At 43.5% G+C, this 26,844-nt stretch overlaps 1 protein-coding gene across 1 annotated transcript in view; it reads left to right on the top strand.

Moving 5' to 3' along the window:
- UNC5D (unc-5 netrin receptor D) overlaps positions 1–26,844 on the top strand; it is a 364,515-nt gene that overhangs the window by 184,991 nt on the left and 152,680 nt on the right. Inside the window, exons 5-7 of the mRNA XM_089773737.1 lie at positions 4,041–4,259; positions 16,152–16,295; positions 24,614–24,717. Of these exons, the coding sequence (XP_089629863.1) occupies positions 4,041–4,259; positions 16,152–16,295; positions 24,614–24,717 (467 nt within the window). The remainder of the gene's footprint in view (positions 1–4,040; positions 4,260–16,151; positions 16,296–24,613; positions 24,718–26,844) is intronic.

The following is a 26,844-nucleotide window of genomic DNA, read 5'->3' as shown; positions in this document are numbered from 1 at the left end:
GAGGATAGAGATCAATACAATCATTAACGGAGTGATGAAAGCACACGAGAAAGTGTAATTTACCCAGTCACATAACGCGTGAATCAGAGGAGACACGATGAAATTAGTAGGCATCGGGTTTAAAACAAGCATAGGGAAGTAGAGGTTGGACCTCCCTGGTCTGGCAGCCTGATTGGTCCTGAAGGAGGGAATTTGCTGGGCCAGGGGAGATTGGCCCCTCTGCTGACAGACTCCGGGCTCTCCAGCCCTGGGCCAGCCCCAGAGCTGCCATGCCTACATAGGCCTGGGGGATCTGAGGTCAGCCATGGTGCCCCCAGAACTCTGGGGCTCTCTGGTCCAGCAACATCCATGGTTCCGCTGGACCAGGGAGTCCCGGACCAGACCGGTTCGAGCTGCACTACTTCATCCAACACATAAGCAACATGTGGAGCTCATGGGAACTTGTGAAGGCCAAAATATAATTGGGTTTAAAAAAATTAACTAACTTTACAGAGGTTAAGTCCATCAATGGCTATTCGCCGAAATGGTCAGGGAAGAAACCTAATGCTCTGGGTGTCCTAGAAGCTGGGACTAGACAACAGGGCATGGACGGGTTCATGAACTGCCCTGTGCTTTTCACTCCCTCTGAAACATCTTGCTCTGGCCACTGCCTGAGACACGACACTGAGGTAGACTATTGGTCTGACCCAGCATGGACCTGGTTATGTCCATTAAATCGAGCCACTGGTGAGATGGGCTAGAAGGATAGACTAAGAGCAATATTATGTAGAGATAGAGTTGTAATTTGATATGATAAGTTGTAAATACGTGAAAAGGGCAGTGATGAGTAGCCCAAGGTCTTAATGGGTCCCGAGGTGAAACGTTGCTCAGGATCTTGCCTCAGTGGGGAATCGACCATCATTCTTTGCTGGCTTTTTCACTGGTAGTAAGCAACCAAGCCTCTGTGGGCTTAGGGAGAAACTTATGTCCTCCACTGATGAGAGCAGGCCCAAGTTTGTGCCGTATCGGTCCTTTCTCTCCCAATGGTGAACACAGTGTTTGCCACGTGGTACATCTCTGTGTGTACAAGGCAGGTGGTGACTCCATGGACAGGCCCACCGATGTGGAGGCAAAAGAGGCAGTTGCCCCGAAACCAGCATTGCAAAAGGGCCTGGGTCTCCTGCATCTGGAGCCCTGAACAATTTAAATTGTCACTAGAGGACCATCCGATGCCCTCCGGGCGGCTCATAAGGCTGCCTAGGGGGTCGGGGCTTGGCAGAGCACCCTCCAGGTTGTGCTGAGGTTGGGGATCCCAGCACTGAGTCCCAGCTGCCTCTGGCCCCGCCCCATCCCCCGAGGCCCTGCCCCTTCTGGGATCATGCCTAGAGGCCCACAGAGTCTGTTGGCTCCCCTGTGCTCTCTCTTACTGGTGTTTCGCTTTCAGTGATAGGCCAGAGTGCATTATGGGGCTTTTAATGAACAACATCAGGTTCACGACAACAAATTAGCAGGTGGCAGGCTAGTGTTCTATAGATGCATTCCCCAGCTTGCTATGCACAAAATCTCTGCATACACAAATGTTAACTAATCAGAATTAAGAAAGGTCATTGTAACCTACTAAAGTATAGTGTGTGTGCTAATTATTTGACTAAGTCTACATGTGAAAAGTTAACAAATTGTTCACTATTTTCCCCGTCGATTCATTGTCTACAAGCTTATTTGGGGGTAAGCAAGCGTATGCTGCTTTGTAATGCATTCATGACCTGGATCAAAGTTTGATGCCCATATCAAATCTTAGCGTTTTTTTTGTTATTTCTTCCAGTACTACTTGGCTTCAATAAAATCTGCAGGGACATGGTGTTTTATTGAAGACTAACATTGAGGAAATTGACCAAAAATGGTCAGAAATAAAAAGCTAAAAATTATGAGCTATTTTATGAAGTGCATTGGGAATATAATTTAAAACATTTCAAAGATCTTCTCAGCTCTTCCAAAAACCATTTTTCCCCTTGTTGAAGATGTCTTTACACTACATCTGGAATATAAAGACATCTTGGTATGTGTGTATGTATATAAAATAGTTTTACTTACATTTATATAAAGTCATATTTTATTAATGTTTAAATGTAAAGTATTGCTATATTCATAATTATAAAACACTATATACTATTAACATATAATATACGTATGCCTTTAAAATCATCAACGTGTAGTTATGGGCTTACACAAAATAATAACAATTCAGAGCTATTAAATAACATTTATTGTCCATGTGTTGTGTGCATGCATGAGCACACGGATGAAAAATGATGTTTATATAAGCACACACACATAGAGATGAAAAATGAAAAGATATATGTATTATTAAAACTAACCACTGTGTTCTCACTGTTCAATAATATCATAGATCTGACTTTTAAAAAAAAATTGTCATCCTATTTCATTGTCATTTACCTTTCATCTAATTTGATCTCATTATTCTTAGTTAAATCACATACACTGCCGTCAGCTATTCCTTGCTCTTTCACAGTGTGTTCTCTTTATCTGCCTATGGACTCTGTCTTCTGTTATCAATTGGCAATGCTGTACATATTCATTCCTTTTTAATCTCCCTTCATAAATCAGTCCCTAGTGATATTGTTGGTTGTTGTTGCATTCTCAGTGTTTCCTCACAAAGCTGCCTAGCCATTGAAGTAAATATGCAGGGACCAAATCCCCCTCCTGCTGACATCAATGGGAGTTTTACCATTGATTCTAACGGGACCAGGTTTTGCCTCCGTTAAAAGAGTAGTAACAAATAACAGGCTTGCACTGCAATACTTCTTTCTTGCCCTTGACTATCTTGAGCATCTGCTTGACTAAGGGCATGTCTACATTACGGGGAAGACCAATACTGCCGCAGTTGATCTTCCAGGGTTCGATTTAGCAGGTCTAGTGAAGACGTGCTAAATCAAACTCAGAGGGCACCTCTGTTGTCATGGGTGCTCATTGTGAGCGGCAAGGGAAGCTGACGGAGCATGTGCTCCCATTGACCTCTCACTATGTGGATGGGGGTTTAAGATACGTCGACTTTAGCTACACAATTAATGTATCTTGAGTTGTGTATCTTAGGTCGACCTTCCCTTCCAGTGTAGACCAGGACTAAGTGTGGGACCACAGAGGGTAAACAGCTTGGTCCTACAAGGAGCTGAGACCCTGCAAGTTCTACTGACTATAACCAGAGCAGAGGGCACTTGGTACTTCACTGAACAAATTCAGTGTCTTGTAGGTTCTAGCTATAAGAAAGCTGCTAGGTGAGATCTTTCCCTTCCTTAGCTACCTTTCAAAGGACAAGAAATGGCATCCCCATTCAAAATGTGTTGAAATTTCTTCACACCCTGGTAGAGGTGTCTGTTTGTTTATTCCACTGCCAAGATGCTAAAATAGCACGGCCCATATCAATAGACTTCTGTATGGTTAACATGCTGATCCCTGTGAAATCTGCAACAATGGTCTAAAGGAAATTCAATGCATCCTTTGAAAAGGAGAACAGTGTTCTTCTGGATAAGAGACTAGGCTGAGTCCCAGGAAACCAGGGTTAAATTGCCAGGACTTCCACAGACTTCCTGTTTGACCTTGAGCAACTCAATTTTTCTGTGCTTTGGTTCCTCAGCTGTGAAGTTGGGAGGAATGATGCTTCCTAAGTCTGCTTGTGCTATTTTTAGATGGCAAATTCTTTGGGCAAATTCTTTTTTTCCTAGTGGTCTGCCCAATGCCCGCCCCTTTGGCGTTCCAATTGCAATTCAGTACAATAACACACCTGGAACTTTCGTATTCTCTATTATTATCTGGGTATTATTTAGCCAGCGAAACGGCATGGCAGAAATGGTACCAAAGACAGTATGAACTGAATCCAGACCCGAAGCATAGAGCCCTGCCCAGATGTAGATACCTGTGGGTATAAAGTGGGTAGCCGCAGACCTGCAGAAACGTTCTTACTGAATGACGGGAGTGACGTGTAAGTCATTGTTCCCTCCACTCAGTTCCAACGGGTAAAAATTTCCTTTCTTCTCTCCTGTCAGGAAACGACAACAGTGAAGCCCTCCCCGAATCTCTCCCATCCGCGCCTGGAACACTGCCGCATTTTATGCAGGAACCAGATGACGCTTACATCATTAAGAGTAACCCTATCGCCTTGCGATGCAAAGCCATGCCGGCGATGCAGATTTTCTTCAAGTGCAATGGTGAATGGGTCCACCAAAATGAGCACGTCTCCGAGGAAAGCATGGATGAAAGCACAGGTGAGAATTGGGCAGTTGTGCTCACGTGGACATATCTGGGAATGCATGGCTTATTGGCAAAATACAGGAGGCAGGGGAGAGAGATAAGGTCTAGAGAGAGGGTGAGCTTTAGAAGGGAAGAATAAAGGACGTCTGTTTCGGGAAGTTGAGGACAATGGCTCTTAAAAGACAGAAAGGGAAAGCAGTGAATGGAGAGAGTGTAGGAAACAGGCCTGCCGACGAGGTGGTTGTGCGTGGAGGGGCAAATACTGGGGCAGGCTGCAAGGCTCCTAGGCCTGCATGGGGTGGTATTGGTGAGGATGAATGCAGCTGGATAAGCTGCCAGAAGAATGTGTCCAGCCTACGTTGTCCTTACCTATACGCAGAATATGCAGTTGTGTAGGGCACCTGAAAATTTGGGGCTGTGTTTAGACTACAGGGTTTTGTCGACAAAAGTGGATACCTGCATCCACACTGCCTTTGAGTTATGTCGACATAACTCAGCAGTTTTGTCGACGTATGTAAACCTCATTCTACAAGGAATAACGCCTTTTATCGACAGAGTTCTGTCGATAGAAGGCATTATTGCATCTACACTGTCCTTTGCGTCCACACTGTTATGTCGACAAAGCGGCTTGCTTTGTCGACAGAACTGGATGAAGTCTAGACGCTGTTTGTCGACAGAAGCTTTGTCAACAGTATCTGCCAACCAGCCTGGCCGAGTTGGACCATCAGCGGTTGTGACCAGGGAGGCCAGGGCTGGAGGCCCACCTGCCTGGCTTGCATGGCTGGAGTTGCCCCCGGCCACCCGCACATGGCCAGGGCTGGGATAGCATGCAACTGCCCCCAGATGCAGCTGTGGCCAGCACACCACCCATCTGTAGCTGGGGCTGGAGTCCTTTGGGCTGTTCCCACGTGGGCAGGGCTGGACCACTGCTAGGCCACAGCTGGGGTCGGAATGTCACCAGGCCGGGGCTGCTCTGTGCCACAGCTGGAAAACGGACAGGCGAGGCACCACTGGGCCGTCCTGCCCCACGGCCATATTTCCAGTGGGTTGGGGGCACAGCTGAGTCACCCTATCCCATCTCTGGGCCACCTTTCACTGAGTCCGGCGAGGGCTCCACCAGCTACCCCTATGCCAGCAGGGTTCCCCCAGCCGATGCAGCCAGGGCTGCTCCCATTTGCTGTGGTAGGCCGTGAAATTGGTTCCCAATAGGCCTCCAGTAAGCCTAATGCTTATCAGGTAACCGGTTACATGGTTAATCTCTTTCATCCCTACTTGGAAGGCTGTGGCAGTACTACTCAATTGAATAGCTTGAAGGCTTCCCCCCCTCCTCTTTGTGGGATATTTGGCAGCTAATGAAGTTAAGTGGTAGAATTGCATCTTGTAAAAGTGTGTATCTGGAAATAGAAAGTGAAGAGATGGAAGAGGGCTGAAAAATGATCAACAGATTTTATCATGTTCCTCGGCCATCAAATAGCCTCTTTCACTTTGAGACCTCTTGATACGTATATTGCAAACCAATTTAAAGCAGCACCCTCTTCTCATTTCACAATTCTGTTTTCTTTATTACCTTCCTCCTCCTGTTAAATCCCAAGATTGCTAGGCAACGCCATGTCTTGGGAATAGCTGTGTAGATATAACATTCTCTCCGTTGGTACAATACGTTCATTTTTTGGAGGGGAAGGGGGAAATGGCATTTAAAAAGAAGTTTCATATCCTAAAATGCTGGTGGAGTAAAGCATTTGTGTGTAAGGGACAGATTCTGAAGAGATTGCACGCTAAAGGCTTTTTGTAAATGCTCTTTAGGATGAATTTTAATCTTTACAGTTTCCTTTTTGAAAAGCATTTAATAGGCATAACCTTTACTTCCAAAGGCATTTCTGAATCAATATAGACAAAATGTCATTCCTAAATGTTTTTCTTCTATATGGTTAATGAAAATCTGTCTTGTCCACATTGCAATTATGTTTTCTAAGGCTTGGACTAATAGCAACATTGATTAAGATACATACATTTTTAAAAAATGCACACTGACAGCATGGAGATTTTTGAACTTAGTGGCTCAGGTGATTACAAAAGGGATATAGAACCTAAATGTCGCAAGCTTGAATGCTGTCAACATTAGAGCTGACCAAAATTGTTACTGTCTCAACATGGATCTGGTCAGAATAGTTTTTGTAAGGAACGACTCAGTGAATTGTGAAATCCACCGTCAGGATGTTGCATAACCTCGGTGATAGGACACATGAAATGTGAGTGAAGACTGCATACACAAAGCTGTAATTATAACAGAAAGTTTTGAGACAAATGAAAAATGTAAGTGTTCCACAATAACAGTGTATAGGTATTTTTGCCTTTTTCATATGTTTGCATCTTGTATCTGGGAGGAGGGGGAGGGGGGAGGAGAATTTCTGGAACCTGGAGTAAACTTTCCAAAAGCACTGCTGACTTTCAAAATTTTACTCCCACTCTATTTGTTACCAGCAGTTATAATTCCCAGAGAGGATTTCCAGGTGTGCGTCTTTATTCTGATAAATGATATTTTATACCTCTACCAGAAAGTGGTACCAGTGGAATCTTCAATTTAAAGGTTAGAAAGGAAGATGCCAATCATTCCAGGAACTAGACTTGTGAGATATTAGGTACATGTGTATTACAAAAGTATCTATAGGTGGGACACGAACACTGGGTAATAACAGTGTCTGTACAACCTTGCACGTTCTATTCCTTTGGGCTAAATCAGGTAGCACAGGTATATTCTTTGTTTACTTCCAGAGGGATCTGTATACAGTTTACAATATGTGCTAAACAAGCATGCAATTAGTGTACGACTTTTAGTTCTTGGTGTGTCCGCTCAAAGCGGAAGCCATACTACTTTTTGGCTGATGCAGTATTATTTATTATTGTCTAAAGGCATTGCCGATTATAGCATACTGTCACCAGCTAATAAATACAGCATGACTTTATAAAAGTGCACTTGAATCTTCTTGCTAGGATGAAGATACAGAAGTAATTTTTGTTTCACTTAATCATTAGATTTTTTTAAACAAAGCTAGTAAGAAATACGGCACCTCTCTTTTTTAATTATCCACATTTAAATTACTGCTACCAGGGTTCCAGACTGCAGACACCTAATCTGCAGAATGGATGGATGTACTCTTAGCTCAGGAAACACTGTTGGAACAGCTGACATATCAAGCATTAGGAGCTGCGAGGTCCCTTTAATCTCAAACGTGGGTAGTTTTTTTTCCTCATTTTAATGAGATACACAAGAGGTAGAATTGTATTTCTGTCTCTAGATGCTTTATAGCAGGGGAAAGTCTCCTTTTGTGGTCCTTGGGTTCTGAGGCATTCCATAGTCTTCAACAATTAATGCTACAGAGGGTTCACTTCTCAGAGCCTGTGATGAAAATACAATATGTCTGAAAGTGGGTGACAGCTCACGAATGTGATCACTTGTTCTGATTCTTGATATTTAAACCTGAACCAGATAATGGCTGCTACTGTGATTTATCTTAGTCCTTAATTTTTAACAGGTAGGCTAGCATGGACATAAGAATGGCCATCCTAGGTCAGACCAAAGGTCCATCTAGCCCAGTGTCCTGTCTTCTGATAGTGGCCAATGCCAGGTGCCCCAGAGGGAATGAACAGAACAGGGAAACATCAAGTCATCCATCCCCTGTCACCCATTTCCAGCTTCTGACAAACAGGCTAGGGACACCATTCCTATCCATCTTGGCTAATCCCCATTGATGGACCTAACCTCCATGAATTTATCTAGTTATTTTTAGAACCCTGTTAAAGTCCTGGTCTCAACAACGTCCTCTGGAAAGGAGTTCCATAGGTTGGCTGTGCATTGCATGAAGAAATGGCATTGTGGATACTGGGCAGGCTTCAGTTTTGGAGAGGTGTGTTTGGAATTATGGCCAAGATTGGGTCCTTGTCATTCAATGAGAGTCTCTGGAACTTGCAAACGCATGACACATTAAATGAAAGTTGATCCTTCCCTCTCCACCTTTCTGCAGGCAGGGAGTATGAACATTGCGAAGGATCAATAAAAGGATGATGACTAAAAGCAGGGGGGAAAAACACCTCTCAAAAATTCTAAACAAGGGAAAATTTAATAAAGCAAGAATATACCTCTGTAGATTCCTCCCAGCAAACTCCTACCCAGGTGTATCCAAAAAGCACTTGGCAGTGGTCACAAAGGCCCAATGTTCCTTATCGGTTTTATGTACAATTCATTATTACACTTGTCTAGAAAGGTAGGAGGGACAGCTGGTAGTACTAGTACATCAGGCTTAATTTGGCACCACAAAGAATATTAAATAAGATTTCCCTAACTTTGGTTTTACAAAGCAGCAATAACAGCCTTAGAATAAGACAAAGATGTCTTTGTTGATTTGAAGACACTAGAACTAGTATGAAGGAAGGAGGCCTTTGGTTAAGGGGCTGGTCTGGGATGGATGTGGGATCCAGTCTCAGCTCTGCTATAGCCTCCTTGAATCATAGAATCATAGAATCCCAGGGCTGGAAGAGACCTCAGGAGTCATTGAGTCCAGCCCCCTGTCCAAAGCAGGACCAACCCCAACTCAATCAACCCATCCAGAGCTTTGTCAAGCTGGGTTTTAAAAACCTCTAGGGATGGAGATTCCACCCCCTCCCTAGGGAACCCGTTCCTTGTGCGATGTTGGGCAAGCCATCTCTCTCTCTGCTTTGGTTCCGGATTTGAAGAGCATGTCAAACTTCCTTTACCTCCTCCTACGTTTGTCTTTAAAAACGAGTAGTCTTGTGGCACCGTAGAGACTAGCCCTGTGGCACCTTAGAGACTCACAAAAATAGATATTGTGCACATAGGTCCCGTGCTTCCGGCAGACAGTGTTCAGCCTCAGAGACTCGCTGTGCCCCTCCACGCGGCCTCTTCTTTTTTTTGGAGGCAAGGGTCACAGCCTGCTGAGCCATTCGCATCATAGGCGAGTCCGTAATATGGAGCGAAACCCCGGTCTCCCTATCCAGGGGCAGATCCTGTAGTTGGTGTGTGGGCGATTGGAGGGAATCCAGGCCCGCCCGCTACTCTGGGTTCCGGCCCCAGGCCCCAAGGCAGAGGCAATAGATGGGGTTTGTTCTACTTGCAGCTACTTCCCTGGGCCACTTCCCCAAATGATCCCTTTCCTCTGGTACCTGAGCAGCTTGTCCTGCTCCTCCAACACACTCTGCCTGAGTCGCAGATCCCGGCTCCTCTCCCTCTCAGCACTTTGGTTCCTTCCTTCCTCCTCGTGCGCCTCTCAACTAACAGACGCAGAGCCCTTTTAAAGCAGTCTCAGCTGGCTCTTGATTGGCCCAGGGTGGTCTGCTGAGCCTGACTCCCTGGGCTCTGGAAGGCTCCAGGTGTTCCAACTGGCCTGATTGTCCAGACTGCTTCTGGAAAGTTCCTGTGGGTTCTAGACCAGCCCCTACCTGTTTACGCAGGAAACAGAGACCTCCTTAATCTAGGGCTCACATAATTCCTTTCGAGTACTCTTTTAATGCCATTTGACCTGACCCTGTCACAGTATGTAATGGGGTAGCCAACCCGCAGCTCGCAAGCCGCATGCAGCTCTTTTCGCCCTGAAGTGTGGCTGGCGAAGCTGCTCCTGTGCCGCCGCCCTCCCCCCCAATGGCACCCACCCACAGCTCCCCCGACTCCCCTGTGCTCACCGGGGCGGCGATTCAAAATGATGCCCAATATGGCGGCCGTTGACAGGAGTCTGAAATGGTCAAAAAGCATAAGCTTGTTTCTTAAAGGGGCAGCCTCCTTTTTTTTTTTTTCCTCGACAATTCTGGTGCGGCTCTTCGCATTTTTTCCGCCTCTGTTTCGGTTCTCTTTGTTAAATGGGTTGGCCACCCCTGGTATATAGTTTCATGAGCGTGCATGGGCAAAACCCACTCCTTCAGGTCTTGTTCATTTACAGGATAAGGTGTGTACTCTGTGCAAACAATTCCTCACTCAAGAAAGATCCAGACTCGGCTATGTCTACCCAATGAGCCGGAAGTGGGATTCCTCTCCTCACCCCTCATGTACTTATACTTGTGCTAACTCTCATTGAATGAGCATACATATGAACAACAGCAGAGCTGTGGTAGCAGAGGCCTGGCTGGCGTGCCGAACACATGTCCACTGTGGTTTTGCACGCTGCTACCAGTGCTGTTTATACTCACGCTAGCTTGATCTACGTGGACACTAAGGCTACGTGTAGATGGCTTTCTTCTACCGAAAGCAAATTTGGAGCTAATTTGCATATCTTCCAGTCATGTTATTGGAAGAGGTTTTGTTGGAAAAGAATGCAGTTTAGACACGGTTCTTTCAGGAAAAAAAACAAACCCCTTTTTTTAAAGAACCCAGCACACACCTTTTTTTTTTTCCCCTCAGGAAGAAGGGTTTTAAGATGCACCTAGGCATCTTAGAACACATTACAAAAAGAGTTAAATTTAAGCATAAAAGGGAAATGAAAGTTATGTAATGCACAGACCAGTCAAAAAGGAAAGATGGTCCACTTTGCAAGCAGTAGAAGGAGGAACAACTCCCCATGTACATGGTGGGTCTGGAGATGAGAGAACCAGGTCTAAACTGCTTTCCTTTTCAACAAAACCTCTTCTGATAACGTGATCAGAAGAAGATATGCAAATTAGCTGCAAATTTTCAAATCTTCTTTTCGCAGAAGAAAGCAGTCTAGATGTAGCCCACCAGGGGAATGAAAACCCTCGCTCTGGTTTTAGATTGTAGCCCTGTTTGGCGCATCGATGTGTTTCTATAATTAAAAAAAAATAAGGTCATAATTTAATTCTCTGGTTGGTTTTTTTTGAACATTCCAGAAGGCACCTCCAATTAGTTTTAAAATACTTCGTCGTTTGGGTTCCCCACAGGATCAGGCCTGCAAAGGAGTAACTAGAGTTCTCCTGCCTGTTAAATAAAAGGATTGCAGCAATAACGGCTGTCAGCATTTTTCTCATTTAAACAAATAAAGCTGACAAATGATGAAGTTGTGTACTGCTGTGTTATGGTTCGTACATGCCGAGCAATTATTCATCTGCTGCCAGCGTTCGTCTATCTGCGACTAAACCATACAGCAGCACCGAGAGCTGATTAGCATATCAGTACCACAATCATAATTTTATATTCTGTAAGGCTGTGCTGTATAACAAAAGATGATGGTTGTAATTTGCACAATAATTTAAAGGGTTGGACGTTCCGTGCGTTTTACAGCCATGCAGGTACAATTCGGTTCATACTGATGACATGCTAGCTTTTGTTTGGATGGAGTTGGGGTTCTGCCTGTGGCATTAGCTATGAACAATTTGGCGGGTATCTCTTAGGCTAGGGGTTTTCAAACTTTTTTTTTTTCCTCACAACCCGGTTAAAGAAAGTTGTTGATGCTCATGACCCCACACAACTATCCAACACAATTCCGGGGTGGGAGGGAGTTCAGGGCTGGGGTACGGGATTGGAGTGCTAGGTCAGGCAGAGGCTTGCCTCCAACGACTCTGTCAGAAGAACAGCAGGGATTCTCAGGCTGCTTCCTGCCTGCCCTGGCACCTCAGACCGCTGGAAGCAGCCAGTAGCAGGTCCGAGGCCTGGGCAGAGGGGCACAAGCCAATCTGCGTGCTGCTCTCATAGGCAGCCACCATACACTCCAGCTCCCATTGGCTGGAAACCAGCCAATGGGAGTGTGGAGCTGGATCTGAAGGGGAGGGCAATGCCTGGAGCTCCATGACAACCTGCTTAGGAGCTGGACTCACTGCTGGCTGCTTCTGGGGTGCAGTGCAGCCTGGGGTGCCACGACAGGGAGGACACCTGCTAAGCAATCCCCCACTAATCACCTGATCACCCTACAGCAAAGCAGCCTGGTGCCTGGCATTCCACGACCAGTCCTGGGTCATGACACGTACTTTGAAAACCACTGCTTGGTACTATTGGGTGGGACTGGAGTGAGGAGAAACTGCAGTACATTCCTGCTGCACCAGAGGGGGCAACTTTGCCACGTTTTTCTTAAGCCAAGTCTTGCTTCCTGCCTGTGGGTATCTCTTAGGGGTTTTCAAACTTTTTTCTCATGACCTGATTGAAGAAAATTGTTGATACCTGTGACCCAACATAATTATCTCTTTTGAATAGAGTGTGGGCTCTGGGATGGAGCTGGGAATGGGGGTGTAGGGTGCAGGAGGGGGTTCAGCACAGGGGCAGCATATTGTGGCACTGGGCATTAGCAAAGCCCCAGAGAAGGGCAAGTAAAATGATCAGGGGTTTCGAACTGGTCCCATATAAGGAGAGATTAAAAAGACTGGGACTTTTCAGCTTGGAAAAGAGAAGACTAAGGAGGAGAGACACAGCGCACAGTCAACCTGTGGAACTCCTTGCCTGAGGAAGTTGTGAAGACTAGGACTATAGCAGGGTTTAAAAGAGAGCTAGACAAATTCATGGAGGTTAAGTCCATTAATGGCTACTAGCCAATATGGGTAGGGAATGGTGTCCCTAGCCTCTGTTTGTCAGAGGGTGATGATGGATGGCAGGAGAGAGATCGCTTGATCATTACCTGTTCGGTTCACCTTCTCTGGGGCACCTGATATTGGCTACTGTCGGCAGACAGGATACTGGGCTGGATAGACCTTTGGTCTGACCTAGTATGGCAGTTCTTATGTTCTTATACTCTGTGTAAAATGTTAGCAGTACAGGGTCTATGAAACACAGGTAGGTGGTTCTGGAAGAGTCCAACTCTAATAAGCCACTTCTTATATAGGATGGCTTTATCCTGCCCAGCATTAGGCAGATCTGAAAGTCCTCTAATATTTCCTGGGTGCCTACACTTCGCCCAGCTAAAAGCTGCATTGGCAATTTGCTTTGGTCCAGGGCTGCCACTAATGGAGTCTTTTGCAGCTGTCCTCATCTTTAATCCACAGGTCAACCTACACACATAGCTGAGCACAGAAAGTTCCATTTCTCTGAGCTGTTCCAATTCGATATGGGGCTGGCGGTTGCTTTGCTACAGTTCTGAAGCAGCTCATGGCACTGCTGAGTTCCCTGGGCCGTGTTCGCTTCATAATCCCTTCCATTATGACCAAAGAGACAGGGAACCTTTATAAACAGCTTTGCTCAGAACTGCAGCCTCAGGGTGCATCTACACGGTGGCGCAAGCTCCAAGTAAGTGACGCAATTTGAGCTACGCAAATTGCACTGCTTATTTTGAGTTTATTTTGAGAGAGTCTACTTTGAAAACTGGCACTGCCAAATTTCTTAATAGATCTATAATCCAACAAAGCCCTTAAGCATCATGGAACAAAGTTTATTGGGACATCAGAATAGCAAGCCCATTCTTTCGGTTGCATTTCAAAATAACGGGCATACTGTGAAGACGTGGAAAACGCTATTTCGGGACACTGGACGTATTTATTCCTGCCTCTGGAAATTTCCACTACATGCATCTGACGTGGGTCTTTGCCCACGAAACTTATGCTCCTACACTTCAGTTAGTCTATAAGGTGCCACAGGACTCCTCGTCGCTTTTGCAGATTCAGACTAACACGGCTACCCCTCTGATCCTGAAATCGCGCCGCTGTCTAGACATACCCTCAGCATGCATTATTTAAATGAAACAAACCAAGGAACTTGTATGCCTGCTTGTTTCAGAATGAGCATTTGAGTGTCTAATAGGACAAATGAGATGACTTTATAAAAGGTCACAGGTTTGGCTGCCGTTGAGTACAGTGACAAAGCAAATAGAGTAGGTGAAAGGAAGTAAAGTGTCCTTTAACCGCTGCTGGCGAAAGAGCACACATTTTGTTTTGCTTTACCACATTTAAGGTTTATTTGACCTCCCCTCTAGTATTCCTGGTGGGCCTTATCTCTACTACTTACTGAAGGAACAGGCTGACTTCCTAATGCCTTTCAGAAGTGAAATACCCAGCTGTTAATGATGCCTGAGATTAAGTGGAAGCCAATTTATGGAGTTCAGGTTTAGAAATTCCTTGCTGCTTTATAAACTTCACAGGCATGAAATATTTTGAGATTGAGTTTCCATTCATTTCCAACCAAGGGGAAATAAGTGTATCAGGATGGCACAAGAGGGGAGAGAGGAAAAAAAAGTGGCAGAAATGAATGTGTTTCATTTTCAAATTAATGCTTTTATGACCAGCTATCTTTCAAATTATTTGTGATACCGTGTATCCAAACTGGATTTGGATTATATCTCCACTTCCTCCAGATTTCCTTGATGGTATCAAAGATGTGGCTAACTGCCAAATCTTTATCAGTCTAGGGATAGGAGTCTTATGTAAGAAGGGAAAACCTCCCAAAGAAGTCAATAGAATTCCATTGCTAGGTGAAGGAGACCTAGCGCACCTTCTTGTGTAAATTGTTACAGGTTGAACCTCTCTAGTGTTGCATCCTCAGGACCCAACCAGTGCCAAACCAGAGAATTTGTCAGACCATAGGAGGTCAATATTGTCTAGCAGCATTACCAACACTTCCACTGCGTACTGAGCTCTTAGAAGATAATTAGGAGCAAATTAGAGCTAAATAACAGCACAGAACACAGAAAGCCAGGACTGGTGGCTATAAACAAACTTTATGGGGATTGAGGAAACTCGGCCAAATCCATGATAGGTGGACATCTGGCTATCTAAAATCATGCTGGACCACAGAGGTTGCCGGATTAGAGAGGTCCAACCTGTATTTCCTCTTCTCTGATTTGGGTCTCGCTCTAAAATATCTTTTTACCCTTGAGGTGAGATGTATCTTTCTTGAGCTATGCTGGAAATAGCAGAGGTCTCCTAACATACCTTTCTGGAAACTGTGGAAAGGATGGAACTGACTGACTATGGTTGACTCTGTTGTGAACGAGAATGTTAGACAAGATGACACAAAGCAATCTCTGGTCAATAGCAACAATAAGATAAAAGCAATCACATTTCAAGGGCATTTTTAGGAAAGAGGGCACAACCGCAAGTGTGCTTCTGTGTACAGTCTCTACTTCCATGAAGTGTAGTTATACATTAAAACAGTTTTGCTGGTGGTCTTAGTATTGGAGCTAGTTTTTTTTTAAAGGACGTGTTTACATTTCAACAGGCAATTTAATAGAAATTGTTGAAATGATTCCTTTAGTCTTATTTTAAAACATTTAGTTTTAGCAATCTGGATGCTCTCTTTCAAAAAAGCCCTGTTTGCATTCAAGAACACCTTTTCCTGAAAGAGCTCTTTCCAAAAAAAGGCGTTCTTCCTCATAAAATGAGGTTTACTGCTGTTGAAATAAACCACCGTCGTCTTTTGATTTAATTTCAAAAACACGGCGGCAGTCTAGACGCAGGTGACATTTTGTGGGGGAAAAAAAGCTACTTTTTTCGAAAAAACCCTGTAGTTTAGACATAGCCTTATAAGAGTCATATATCCCATACGAATGTAGGGTGGGCTGTAAGTAGCAGTCATTCAGCAAGGCAGTCAATCAGTTCTTGTCACACGTATGTTGTCTCCAGTGTTTAATTTGATTGGGCATTAATTGACTGGCCTGTCAGAGTATTTTCAGTAGGCTGTCGAGCTGTGGATGGAGATCCACTCTTATTTTAGTTTATGAACAAATCAAGCCAAGTAAATAAATAAATAAAAGCACTTGGAAAGCAAAGGGCAAAAGAAAAGGTTTTGAAGGCAGACATTACATTGTTACGAAGCCCAAACCTGGTAGGTAATTTTTTCTGACTGGTGCATTCTGACCTGCTCAGCTGTTTGGATTTAATTAGCAGAAATATATTATTGTCAGAGTAATTAAAGCTTTGCCTTGATTAAAAATGGAATTGGTTAATTAAAGAGAAAAGGTTTGGCTAACCTTAGCTTTCTGCCTGAGTCAGATGTCCTGTATCAGCTAATTTCCCATATCTTTCCTGTTCAGGCTTGAAGGTTCGAGAGGTGTTTATCAACGTGACACGGCAGCAAGTGGAGGATTTTCACGGCCCAGAGGATTACTGGTGTCAGTGCGTTGCATGGAGCCATTTAGGAACCTCTAAAAGCAGGAAGGCCTCCGTCCGCATCGCCTGTAAGTGGAATACATGTGTTCTATTCATGCTCTTGCAAGGAGTTGCAATACGCTGCTATGTTAGGGTTAAAGGGAGCGGGGCCCTGGGAAAGCATTATTGTCATTTCTTGCACCCCTGTGAAATCCTACAAGAGCATCCCAGAGAACACTCCCATATTGGTTCTGATGCTGCCATCTCAAAGCGACTTTTTTATTTTAATGTCGGTTGATGATTTTCTTTGAAGTGCACTCAGCAAGTCTGTTTCTCGCTGAGATTCCGCTTGGGTGGCGGGCACACAGGTGTCACCACAATGCAATGTGCAAAAGAAATGTTAATGCAAATTGAAAACCTACTGGAATGTGCCCTGTTGCTCCGTGCTGATGACAAGGGTCTAAAGACATCTGCAGAGGCACTTCACAATGTACGTCTGCTACATTTTTCAGGAAGAAAAAATATGCAAGAATACATTAGAGGCTTTTGTGTTCTTCTGTTCTAAGTCTGCTTTTGAATATTGAAACACACCATTGGTTGTGTGGGCTGAGGGGGGGGTAAGAGGATGGGAACAGGAAAATGGGGTGATTTTTTAGTTACACAGCTGAAAACAAATCAAGTGAGAAGAAAAAAGCTACAAAGAACGGGGATAAAAACATCCCTATTAAAATCAAGACTAGGGAACAGCCTGCCAGACATTTTAGAGTCCCTAAAAAGAGGAGATTGTTTCCCTATGGGAACAAGCATGTTATTTACAGTACATACATAAAAAGAACCTTTCCTTTTTAAGACATTAAAAGAGCCATTGAAGGAAAGGTCAGAGTAAGTCTAGCTTGGAGTATATTCATCCCACCTGTGAACTAGGCTAGTATTCTACGATTGCCTGATAACTTCATGGCTGCTGTTATATCTATATTAAGTACCTTGGGCTTATCATCTGAACTAGTTCTAGAGGGGTACGGATAGACTACATCCCTTTTTCGGAAAAGGGATGTAAATTAGATGTATCGAAATTGCTAATGAAGCGGGGATTTAAATATCCTGCACTTCATTAGCATAAAAATGTCCGCTGCTTTTTCTGAGAAAAGCGGCAGTCTAGAGGGGGATCTTTCACTAAAGAAAGCCTTTTCTGATAGATCCCTTATGCCTCATAAAATCTTTATCGAAAGATCCCCCTCTAGACTGCTGCTTTTCTCCGACAAAGCTCTGTGCCGAAAAAAAAGCAGCGGCCATTTTTATGCTAATGAAGCGCGGGATATTTAAATCCCCGCTTCATTAGCAATTTTGATACGTCTCATTTACATCCATTTTCCAAAAAAGGGACGTTGTCTAGATGTACCCGAGGTTGAACCTCAGTAATCCGTAACTCTCTGATCAGGCAACATCCGTGGTCCGGCACGATTATACTTAGTCAGACGTCCACTTATCGTGGGAGTGGCCAAATTTCCCACGGCCCCATAAAGTTTGTTGACAGCCATCAGTCCTGGTTCTCAGTGTTCTGTGCTGTTCTTTAGCTCTAAATTATCCCTACATGTCTTTTAAGAACCCAGTAAGTAGTGAAGTATTGGTAATGCTGCTAGACCATATCGTCCTCCCATGATTTGACAAATTCTCTGGTTCGGCACCGGTTCAACCTGTATGGAGATTTAGGAATGACTTTCTCTTTCTTCACACTTTGCCATTGGCTTGGGAAAACAGGCAACAGCTCCCATTGTCACACTAGCAACTGTACTTAGAACAGATGGTGACCAGTATCACATATGCTTCCCGCATTGTTGGACATTCTGCAGAGGGTCTAAACTTCTTGTATCAAAATAGAACCAATGATAATGAGGAGTCCTGTGGCACCTTAAAGACCAATTTATTTGGGCATCAACTTTTGTGAGTAAAAAGTACTTTGTCGGGTGCAGAAGAGGGTTTGACCCATGTAAGCTTATACCCAAGTAAATCAGTGTCGGTATGTCTATACTTCATTCTTCTCTCTGGAGAGGAATGCAAATGTAGACATCCGAATTGCAAATGAAGTGGGGATTTAAATATCCCGCTTCATTTGCAATTTCAGATGTCTACATTTGCATTCCTCTCTCTCTCGAGAGGAATGAAGTGTAGACATACCCTGTGTCTTTAAGGTACCACAGGGCTCCTTATTGCTTTGCAGATACAGACGAACACGGCTACCTCCCCCTTTGTGACTTATCACCAATAATAATCATCTTGAGCCGTTGTACTGTTAATTACAGCTCCTGGAGTGCAAATAGTGCCATGATTGTGAATCTGTGTTCTAAATGTGTGTCATGTATGGGAGCTGGTCAAAATGTTTTGGTCTGCTTATTAAAATATTAAATACACTATAATCTCTAAGTTATGAACACCAGAATTGCAAACTGACTAGTCAACCATACACCTGGTTGGGAAACAAAAGTCCACAATCAGGGAGCAGAAGAAGACACACCCACCCCAAAAGGGGGGGGGGTTGGAGAGAGGAAAATGTGTAAATAAAGCACAAGGCCGTGTTACACGAAAACTACAAAAAATGAAAAGTAAATAAAAAGAGATTTGACAAGACTAAGGAACTATTTCCATGCTAAATTTCAATAAAGTTGGTAAAAACCATCGGCATAGTAATGTTTCAAGTCAGCATTACACGGTAAATGTTTAAAGAACAACCCTAACATTTTCTTCAGAGTTGCAGACTTTTGGGGGTTACGTTCCTCCCCAAAGTGTTCACAACTCTGAGTTTCTACGGTGCTTCCCGTATTTTTCATAGTAAAATGCTAACTGTTTTCTGACCTGCTGTAATAGCCTGTATAGTAAGCTATGCTGTTTAAACTATGTCCAAAACATCTTTTTCACTTGCTTGTACTCAGATGGGTTTGAAAGACACCCCGATGTGCTGAGAAGCAAAGCAAAGAATGCGTTTAGAATACATTTCTTTCCAAGCTTTGCACTGAAGGTTGAATTCATCCCTGACTCATCCCTGCTATTACTTCACAGAAGTCAGTGTAGTTGTAATAGTCACCACAGAGGGGGAAAAATCATTATTTGCCAAGTTAGCATGCACACTGCCATTATTTTTGTACTAAGTATGGAGAAAGGCTTTGGTTTTGCAGATACGGCTCATCTGGGCTGAAAAATGTTGATTTCTTTTCATGGTAGCCACTGTACCATAGATTAGAGCACCCAAACAGTATATACAAAAACCATAGCTACCAGGCAAGTTGAATCATGACAGTATTTGTAAAATACTGGGGAGAAGGGGCATAGTTTTCCTTAGGCAGAGGAGCTATTTCTGTCTCAGCCCATCTCTGCTCCTCATGTAAGAATTGCTACACTGCAGTGTTATCACTCACAATCAACAGATCATTATCTCAATGCAGGAGAAACTAGGAAACACAATCAGCAGCATTACAGTGAGGGGGAACATCAAAATCAAACCGCCAAAAGGACAGTATCAGAATTTGAGTGTTATAACACAGAGTAGTCTGTGACTGGAGGTACTCAAAGCTTCCTCTGGTTTTCACTTTAAAATTACATCGGGTGCATTTTTCTCTTGGAGGGATCGGAGCTGTGTTTTTCAGCATTGCTGTTAGTTGAGGATTCAAGAATGTACTTTCTCCAACTCTGGTGTGGTCCCAGTTTATCTTTTCTTTTCAAATCACTACTTCTGGTTATTGGGTAAATACCCAATATTGTTAATCAGTATGGATGCATCTACACTGCACCATTATTTTGAGATAAATAACGTTATTTCGAAATAACAATGCGAGCGTCTACACAGCCATTCCGTTATTTTGAAATAATTTTGAAATAACAGGATGCTTATTCCAAAACCTGTAAACCTTATCCTGCAAGGAATAACGCGTATTCCAAAATAGTTATTTCTCAATAAGGTGTGTGTAGATACTCCACTGCTGCTATTTTCGAAATAACCCCTCCCCAGGGCCAGTCTAAGTTTTTCCTCCCTAGTGCCTCCTGGGGCTCTAAATCGAAATAGCACGTCTACATTAGGGAAGCCTACCTCGGACTAATTTTGAGGCTTCCCTGCAGTGTAGATGTGCTATTTCTAAATAAGCTATTTCGGAATAACTGTTTCAGAATAGCTTATTTTGAATAGCCATGCTGTGTAGACGTACCCTATGTAAGAAGGGCTGTAAAGGAAGGAAACAATTTCCAGCTCAGTTATTGACTCACTAGGTGACTTCAGACAAACTAGTTTTCCTTTCTATCCTTCATTTTACCCATCTGTAAAATGGGCACCGTATTTCTCCCATCTGAAGACCATAAATGCTTAGCAAAATTATGTAAGCATCATAAACAGAAATGACTGTAGACACAGTGATATTTTGCCTTAACTACAAATTCCTTTTTTGGCCAAGATGAAAATGGCTTTGGAGTTTGCTTCTACAATGATGCTTCTTTGGCAGAACCAATTTAAACAAAGCATTTGGGCAAGCTAATTGGATAACAAACCCATCCCCTGATTTTTATAAGTGACTGATTTGTCATTGGCTGATTTAGTTTGAATGTGTAAATTCAATTTTTATTTCACTGCGTTAACTGTCATAACATTGAATGAGCAGATAATTCCCCCGTATTGCTGAGCTGAAAAAGACTATTATTCTGAATTGAATTTTTATTGACTTTTCTCTGTGCTATGATTTTTTTCTCCCCCTTTTCAGAGTGAAATGAGAACGAGTAATGAACTGAAGTAGACAGATTGGTTTTGCTATTTGTATTTTTTATATATGTCTATCATACTGATCATGGTGGTAACTGATCACCTGCATAATGCATACCTACCTCTCGTAAGTAATTCTGGATATTTTGCAAATTTGGCAGGCACCGGAGAATGGCATTGCTTCGTTGACCATTTGCTGTGATGTACGAGTGTTGTCCTGGGGGTGGGATGGACAACACAATAGCACTTCCCAGAAAACAGAGCACCAAAGAAGGAGGGACTTTGAGCACAGTTCAGGCAAGCAAAATGAATAGCCTGTGGCTAGGATTCTGTAATACCCCCTGTGAATTTTCAGGAGTTTATTTTGTCATGCACCCATGACAGGTTGTCCGCGATGAACAGCCCAGTTGCTTAATTTGGAGCATGGATTTTTGACTCGAGGAATAGCCCCATGGGGACCCTGGCTGAGAATGTGCAGAGAGCAGTAGTATTTCATTTGAGACCTGGCTCACAGTTACTTGCTGTTACACTGGCTGGTGTGTGGCCTTTTGATTCACTCAGAACCTGTGATTCTGAATCATAAATTTGAAGCAGTATTGCGGTTTATAATTCTCTGAAACAGCAGGTAGCTATTTTTGTAGAACAACGTGGAAGGCAGAGAAAACAAAAGGGTGAATGTCACTCCCATTTTGCTACCAATAAAAGCCCTTGTGAGCATATTTGTATTGTAAGAATTAATGAATAGGACTCAAAATAGTCTGAGGGGTAGCCATGTTCATCTGTAACTTTAAAAAACAATGAGCAGTCCTGTGGCACCGTACAGACCAACAAATGTATTAGATCATGAGCTTACTTGGATAAAATCCACTTCATCAGATGAGTTGGAGTGGAAATTACAGAATCCAGGATATGTCATATAGCAAAGGCTGGTCAATTGTAGGACCAGTGTTAATGAAGCTAATTAAGTCAGGTTGGATGTGTCCCATCCATAGCTTTTGATGTGGAAATGTGAATATCAAAAGTGGGGAAAATTGTCTTTGTAGTATGCTAACCAGCTGATATCTTTATTCAAGCCCAAGTTGATAGTAAATAGGCAACCAATATTCTTTTTACAGTGCCTTGCATGGAAAGAACAACAAAATTAAAAGGGAATCATAACTGTGATATTTGCATCTTTTTTTTCCAGTGAGTGGTTGACTTGGTAAAACAAATCTTCATGTATTTATAAAAATGTATAATAGTGTAACTGATTCAGGACCTCTGCTGGTTAAGGGGGAACATATCTCAAGAAGTTGTAAGCACTGGAGAAAATTAAATCAATAAATCCACCATGGAATTTGAGGCACTCTGTTTTAAAGGAAACGACTTTGTGCAATAGAAACAGACGAACATGGAGCATGTGGTGGTACGTGATGTGTTTGGTCTCTCGTGAGCTTGCAGGGCTGCAAGGAATGTGTCCGGACAAATCCAGATTCCGGCATACGGATTTCCGTGGGTAAAGGGATTCTTTCCCAAGGCTGAACATCAGAAGTTGAACCGCTGGGGGAGGCTGCTTGAGTATCCTCTGCTTCCTTAGCCTGGCACCTCTGTGGAGAGGGATCAGGAAGGAAGATTTGAGCAGAAGGAGATTTACCTGTCCCCTGGGGATCTCCTTGGGGAAGAAAAGGAAAGCTCCTTTTTTGCAAGGGTGTGGAGGAGTGATGCAGGGAATGCTGCCCTAACAGAGTAGCCTGTTGCCGTCGCATGCACCTTCAGAGGAGAAATTTATCCGACGGTGGATCCTACTGCCCGCATCTGTCTTTCGTCCTTCTAAACCTGAAGTATGACCATGGGAGGCACCTCTGGGCTCTCTGCCAGTTGTCTGCATCCCTCTGTGCATCCCACCCACAGGCCTGCCTTTTGCATGGGGGAGCCTGGCGGTCCCATTTTGGGCTTGTAGAAGTCGAATCAGAATCTGCGTTTGTGGAGCTTGGGCTCAATACCAAGGAGGGACAAATCCCATATGGATATGGGGATCGAAAATGGGGTGCCCACATTCAGCACTGCTTAAGTAATCAAAACTTGATGCAAGGGGAGCTAAAGTGATGCTTGAATCTTGTGGTGACCCCCCTATATGGAGGGAATTTCATCCAGGATGATTATCCTAATTTGCACTCTGGTGGCATCCTCCCATGTAAGCCTCAAGTTGTCCTTCCTTGCCATTGGTGTTAGATTGGTTGTTAGGGACATCTTGTGTGGGTGTTTTTTCATGCTTTTCATACTAGTTGAGTTACTTGTGTAACTAGGGGGTCACCAAATGAAATTAATAGGTAGTAGGTTTAAAACAAACAAAGGTAGTTTTTCTTCATGCAGCACACAGTCAACATGGGGAACTCCTTGCCAGAAGATGTTGGGAAGACCAGGACTTTACCAGGGTTCCAAAAAGAACTAGACAAATTCATGGAAGTTAGGTTCATCAATGGCTGTTAGCCAGCAGGGGTAGGAATGGTGTCCTAGCCTCTGTTTGTCAGAAGCCAGGAATGGTTAATAGGGGTGGGACCACTTGATGATTATCTCTGGGCATGCAGTCAAGTACTGGACGAACTGTCATAATTCGCAGCAGTGTCTCCATGGATTTCAAATTGCTAGTGTGGAAGAAAACATTGTCCTCACTCTGAGTTTGTAAGCAACAAGTAGCCAGAGTCAGTTTTATTACGAGCTGCAGCAAGGGAAAAACTGGTCCGGACAGGGGGGAAGCCCCCCCCCCCCGGCAGATTTTCGAATACAATTAGTCTCCTTCCCATTACAAACACCAATGGCTAACAGTTATTTAGTTCCACCCAGATGCTCCTTATCTCAAGGTCCCTGCCAGAGTCAGCGTTCTATCCTTATCTCCGTATGGAGGCGAGAGGCAAAGGCAGCGTCTAATTACAGATCTCGCGTTGTCAGGCCACAGACTTAGCCTGACTCTTGCTCTCTTGTTAACAAGACCAAGATGGCTGCACACAAATTCTCTTATTTCCTTTTCCTGTCTCCACACTAGTTATAGTCCACCCTAAACCGCCTTGTTTTAAATTGCATATTTATTACTAAGTGTCCAAAGAACCTTTGGGCGCAATGTTTTATAAGTAAATATTTGTTGCATTAGCAAATCTAGTCAGACGTAACTGTAGTTAATGATGGGCATTCTAATGAATCATCCTGACACAAAATACAGACCAACTATATTTTGTTTTTAAATAATATCTGTTGACTTATTTTTTCCCCAATGTGAACACTGATGTTTTTAACATTGTTTCAGTATCACTATGTAGCATTCCTGAGGTATTATTTTTCACCTTGTGACAGCCAGAATGGCTTGAGGGGGATGCAGATAGAGTAGGAGAAAGGAAGTTCTAAGTTCTAACCCGAACTCGCTTGTGTGGCCTGGGCCAAGTCACTTCTTTCTGTCTTGGTTTGCCCAGAGGGATAAAAAAAGCTTCCACGCCCATTTTCCAGGGAGGGTATTAGTCAATGTTTGTCAAGTGCTTTGAACGTAAATACTGGTAGAAAACAACTGTCTTATTGTTAGCGTCTTTCACGACATCTAGAACAGCATGAGAAATGGCTTTTGGAGAGCTGCCCATTTGGGCTGTATAGTAGTTCAGATTAACTACATCTGTTATAACACCTGCCGTTTCCTCTTCGCAGACTTACGGAAAAACTTTGAGCAAGACCCGCAAGGGAAGGAGGTTCCGATTGAAGGGATGATTGTTCTGCACTGCCGGCCACCGGAGGGAGTACCTGCCGCTGAGGTGAGAGACGAGCTGCTGTTTTTGACATGGTTATTAGCTGGTCTTTTTTTGGATTGGATGTATTTGGGAGGGAGGGGCAGGAAGAGGGCAGAGATCAACTGGAGTCCATTGTAAAAATCCGGCGTCATTACAACTTTCTATTCTAGAGCCTTTTGCAATGTTGTTAAAACCAAAACATTCATCAAAGTTGCTTTTTTTCCCCCAGCTATTGCTTTTGTTTCGGATGCAAAACCATTTCCCCGTTAAATTACTTTGTTTGAACACAGAAATATGAAAACTGAACGTGTTTACCTAAACTGAACTTTCTTTTTTAGACCTGAAATGTGTGTTGAGATTGGAAAATGTTCCAGTTTATTATTTTCATTGCATAATAATAATACAGGAAATTCTGACAAAGATGATAAAACAAACAAAAAGCCCTTTCAAAAAGCCAGTTTTATTTTTTCCCCAACCAGTTCTAATTCTACTTTTTGTTGTGAGTTAAATTGTACCAAAGGAATACAATAATGGGGGGGAGCAGCGGGAGAGGGGAGATATTGCTAGAACTGGCCTTTTCACCCATGAGAATTCTAGGGTGACTGGAATTAAGTATTTCCTTTAGAGGCTACATATACGACACTGCATGATAACATGGTGTTATCTTCTCTGACCAATCAAAAGCAGAGAAATAGCTGGTAGCCCCTACTTTGAAATGGTGAAAGGTGAGTGTATAAAGAACTGATGAAATGATAATGACGGTACATAGCACTTTGAGTGTCCTCCATGTTCAAAGCCCAGCATACAAACTGACTTCGCCGAGCATTCAGCTGTGCCCCGGAGTGCAGCTGGATCAAACCAATTGTCCATTTTGCATTCTGATCATTTTACGTTTGTTACCTGTTCTGAGGGATGTGAGTTTTTTTAAGCCTTTGTCTCGCCGTGGTTCTCCCTTTGCAAGAAAGTGGCAGGTGATGTTTGAGCCTTTGGGGTTCTTTCTTCCAGATGAAATCTGTAATTACTTAACAAAAGGAAGTGCTTATTTGAACATTTCTTTGCCCTCCCTCTCACTTAACCACCCACTGCCAAAATAGCAGTTTGGAATAGCACAGGCAGGTTGGGGTAAAATAGTTATCACCCCTCCCATGCAAACTCCCTTTCTCTCAATCCCACTCTGTATTACTTTAAAATGGGCAAGAGGCCAAAACTCATGCCTGGTATAAGGGGGGGAAGTGACTCTCTCAAGATCCACACTGCAGACTGCTGTTCAATTTCACTGCTGCTATGCTGCTCTTCTTGCATTTCCACACCGTCCATTCGGATGATTCACTTGTTTTTTCATCTGTCTCCAAAAAGTCTTGGGAACAGTAGCTGCTTTACATCCCAATTCTGGTGTCACTGCACTGAGGTTTGTGGATTGGAAGCAATGATCATTTTGGTTGAGGTGTTGATGTTACTTTCTCTGCTTTCTGGTATAGGACTTGTCAGTGTAGAATTCTACAGCTGGAAGAGACCTCAGGAGGTCATCAAGTCCAACCCTTTGCTCAAAGCAGGACCAACCCCAACTAAACCATCCCAGACAGGGCTTTTTTAAGATGGGACTTAAAACTTTTAGGCAACATCTACACTGCTCAGTTATTTTGGAAGAAGCTATTCCAGAATAGCTATTCCGAAATCGCTTATTTCAAAATAACAAGTCTACGCTGCAGGGAAGTTGTCAAAATGAGTCCGAGGCAGGCTTCCCTAATGTAGACGTGCTATCTTGACTTAGAGCCCCAGGAAGAATAACTTAGAATGGCCTTGGTGAGGGGCTATTTCGAAATAGCAGAAATGGAGCGTCTACACACGCCTTATTTCGAAATAGCTGTTTTGGAATAGATGTAATTCTTCGTGGAATGAGGCTTACAGAAGTCAGAATAAGCTGTCCGTTATTTCAAAATTATCCTGAAATAATGGAATTACTATGTAGACGCTCACATAATTATTTCGGAATAATGGCTGTTATTCCGAAATAACTTTGCTGGGTAGAGACACCCTTAAGAATGGAGGTTCTATCCCCTCCGTAGGGAACCCATCCCAGTGCTTCCCTACGTTCCTAGTGATAAAGTTTTTCCTAATATCCAACCTAGACCTCCCCCACTACAACTTGAG

This window comes from Pelodiscus sinensis, chromosome 28 (assembly GCF_052426305.1).
Source record: "Pelodiscus sinensis isolate ZL-2025 chromosome 28, ASM5242630v1, whole genome shotgun sequence".
Taxonomy (NCBI): domain Eukaryota; kingdom Metazoa; phylum Chordata; order Testudines; family Trionychidae; genus Pelodiscus; species Pelodiscus sinensis.
This window is presented reverse-complemented; position numbering and strand designations above follow the sequence as displayed.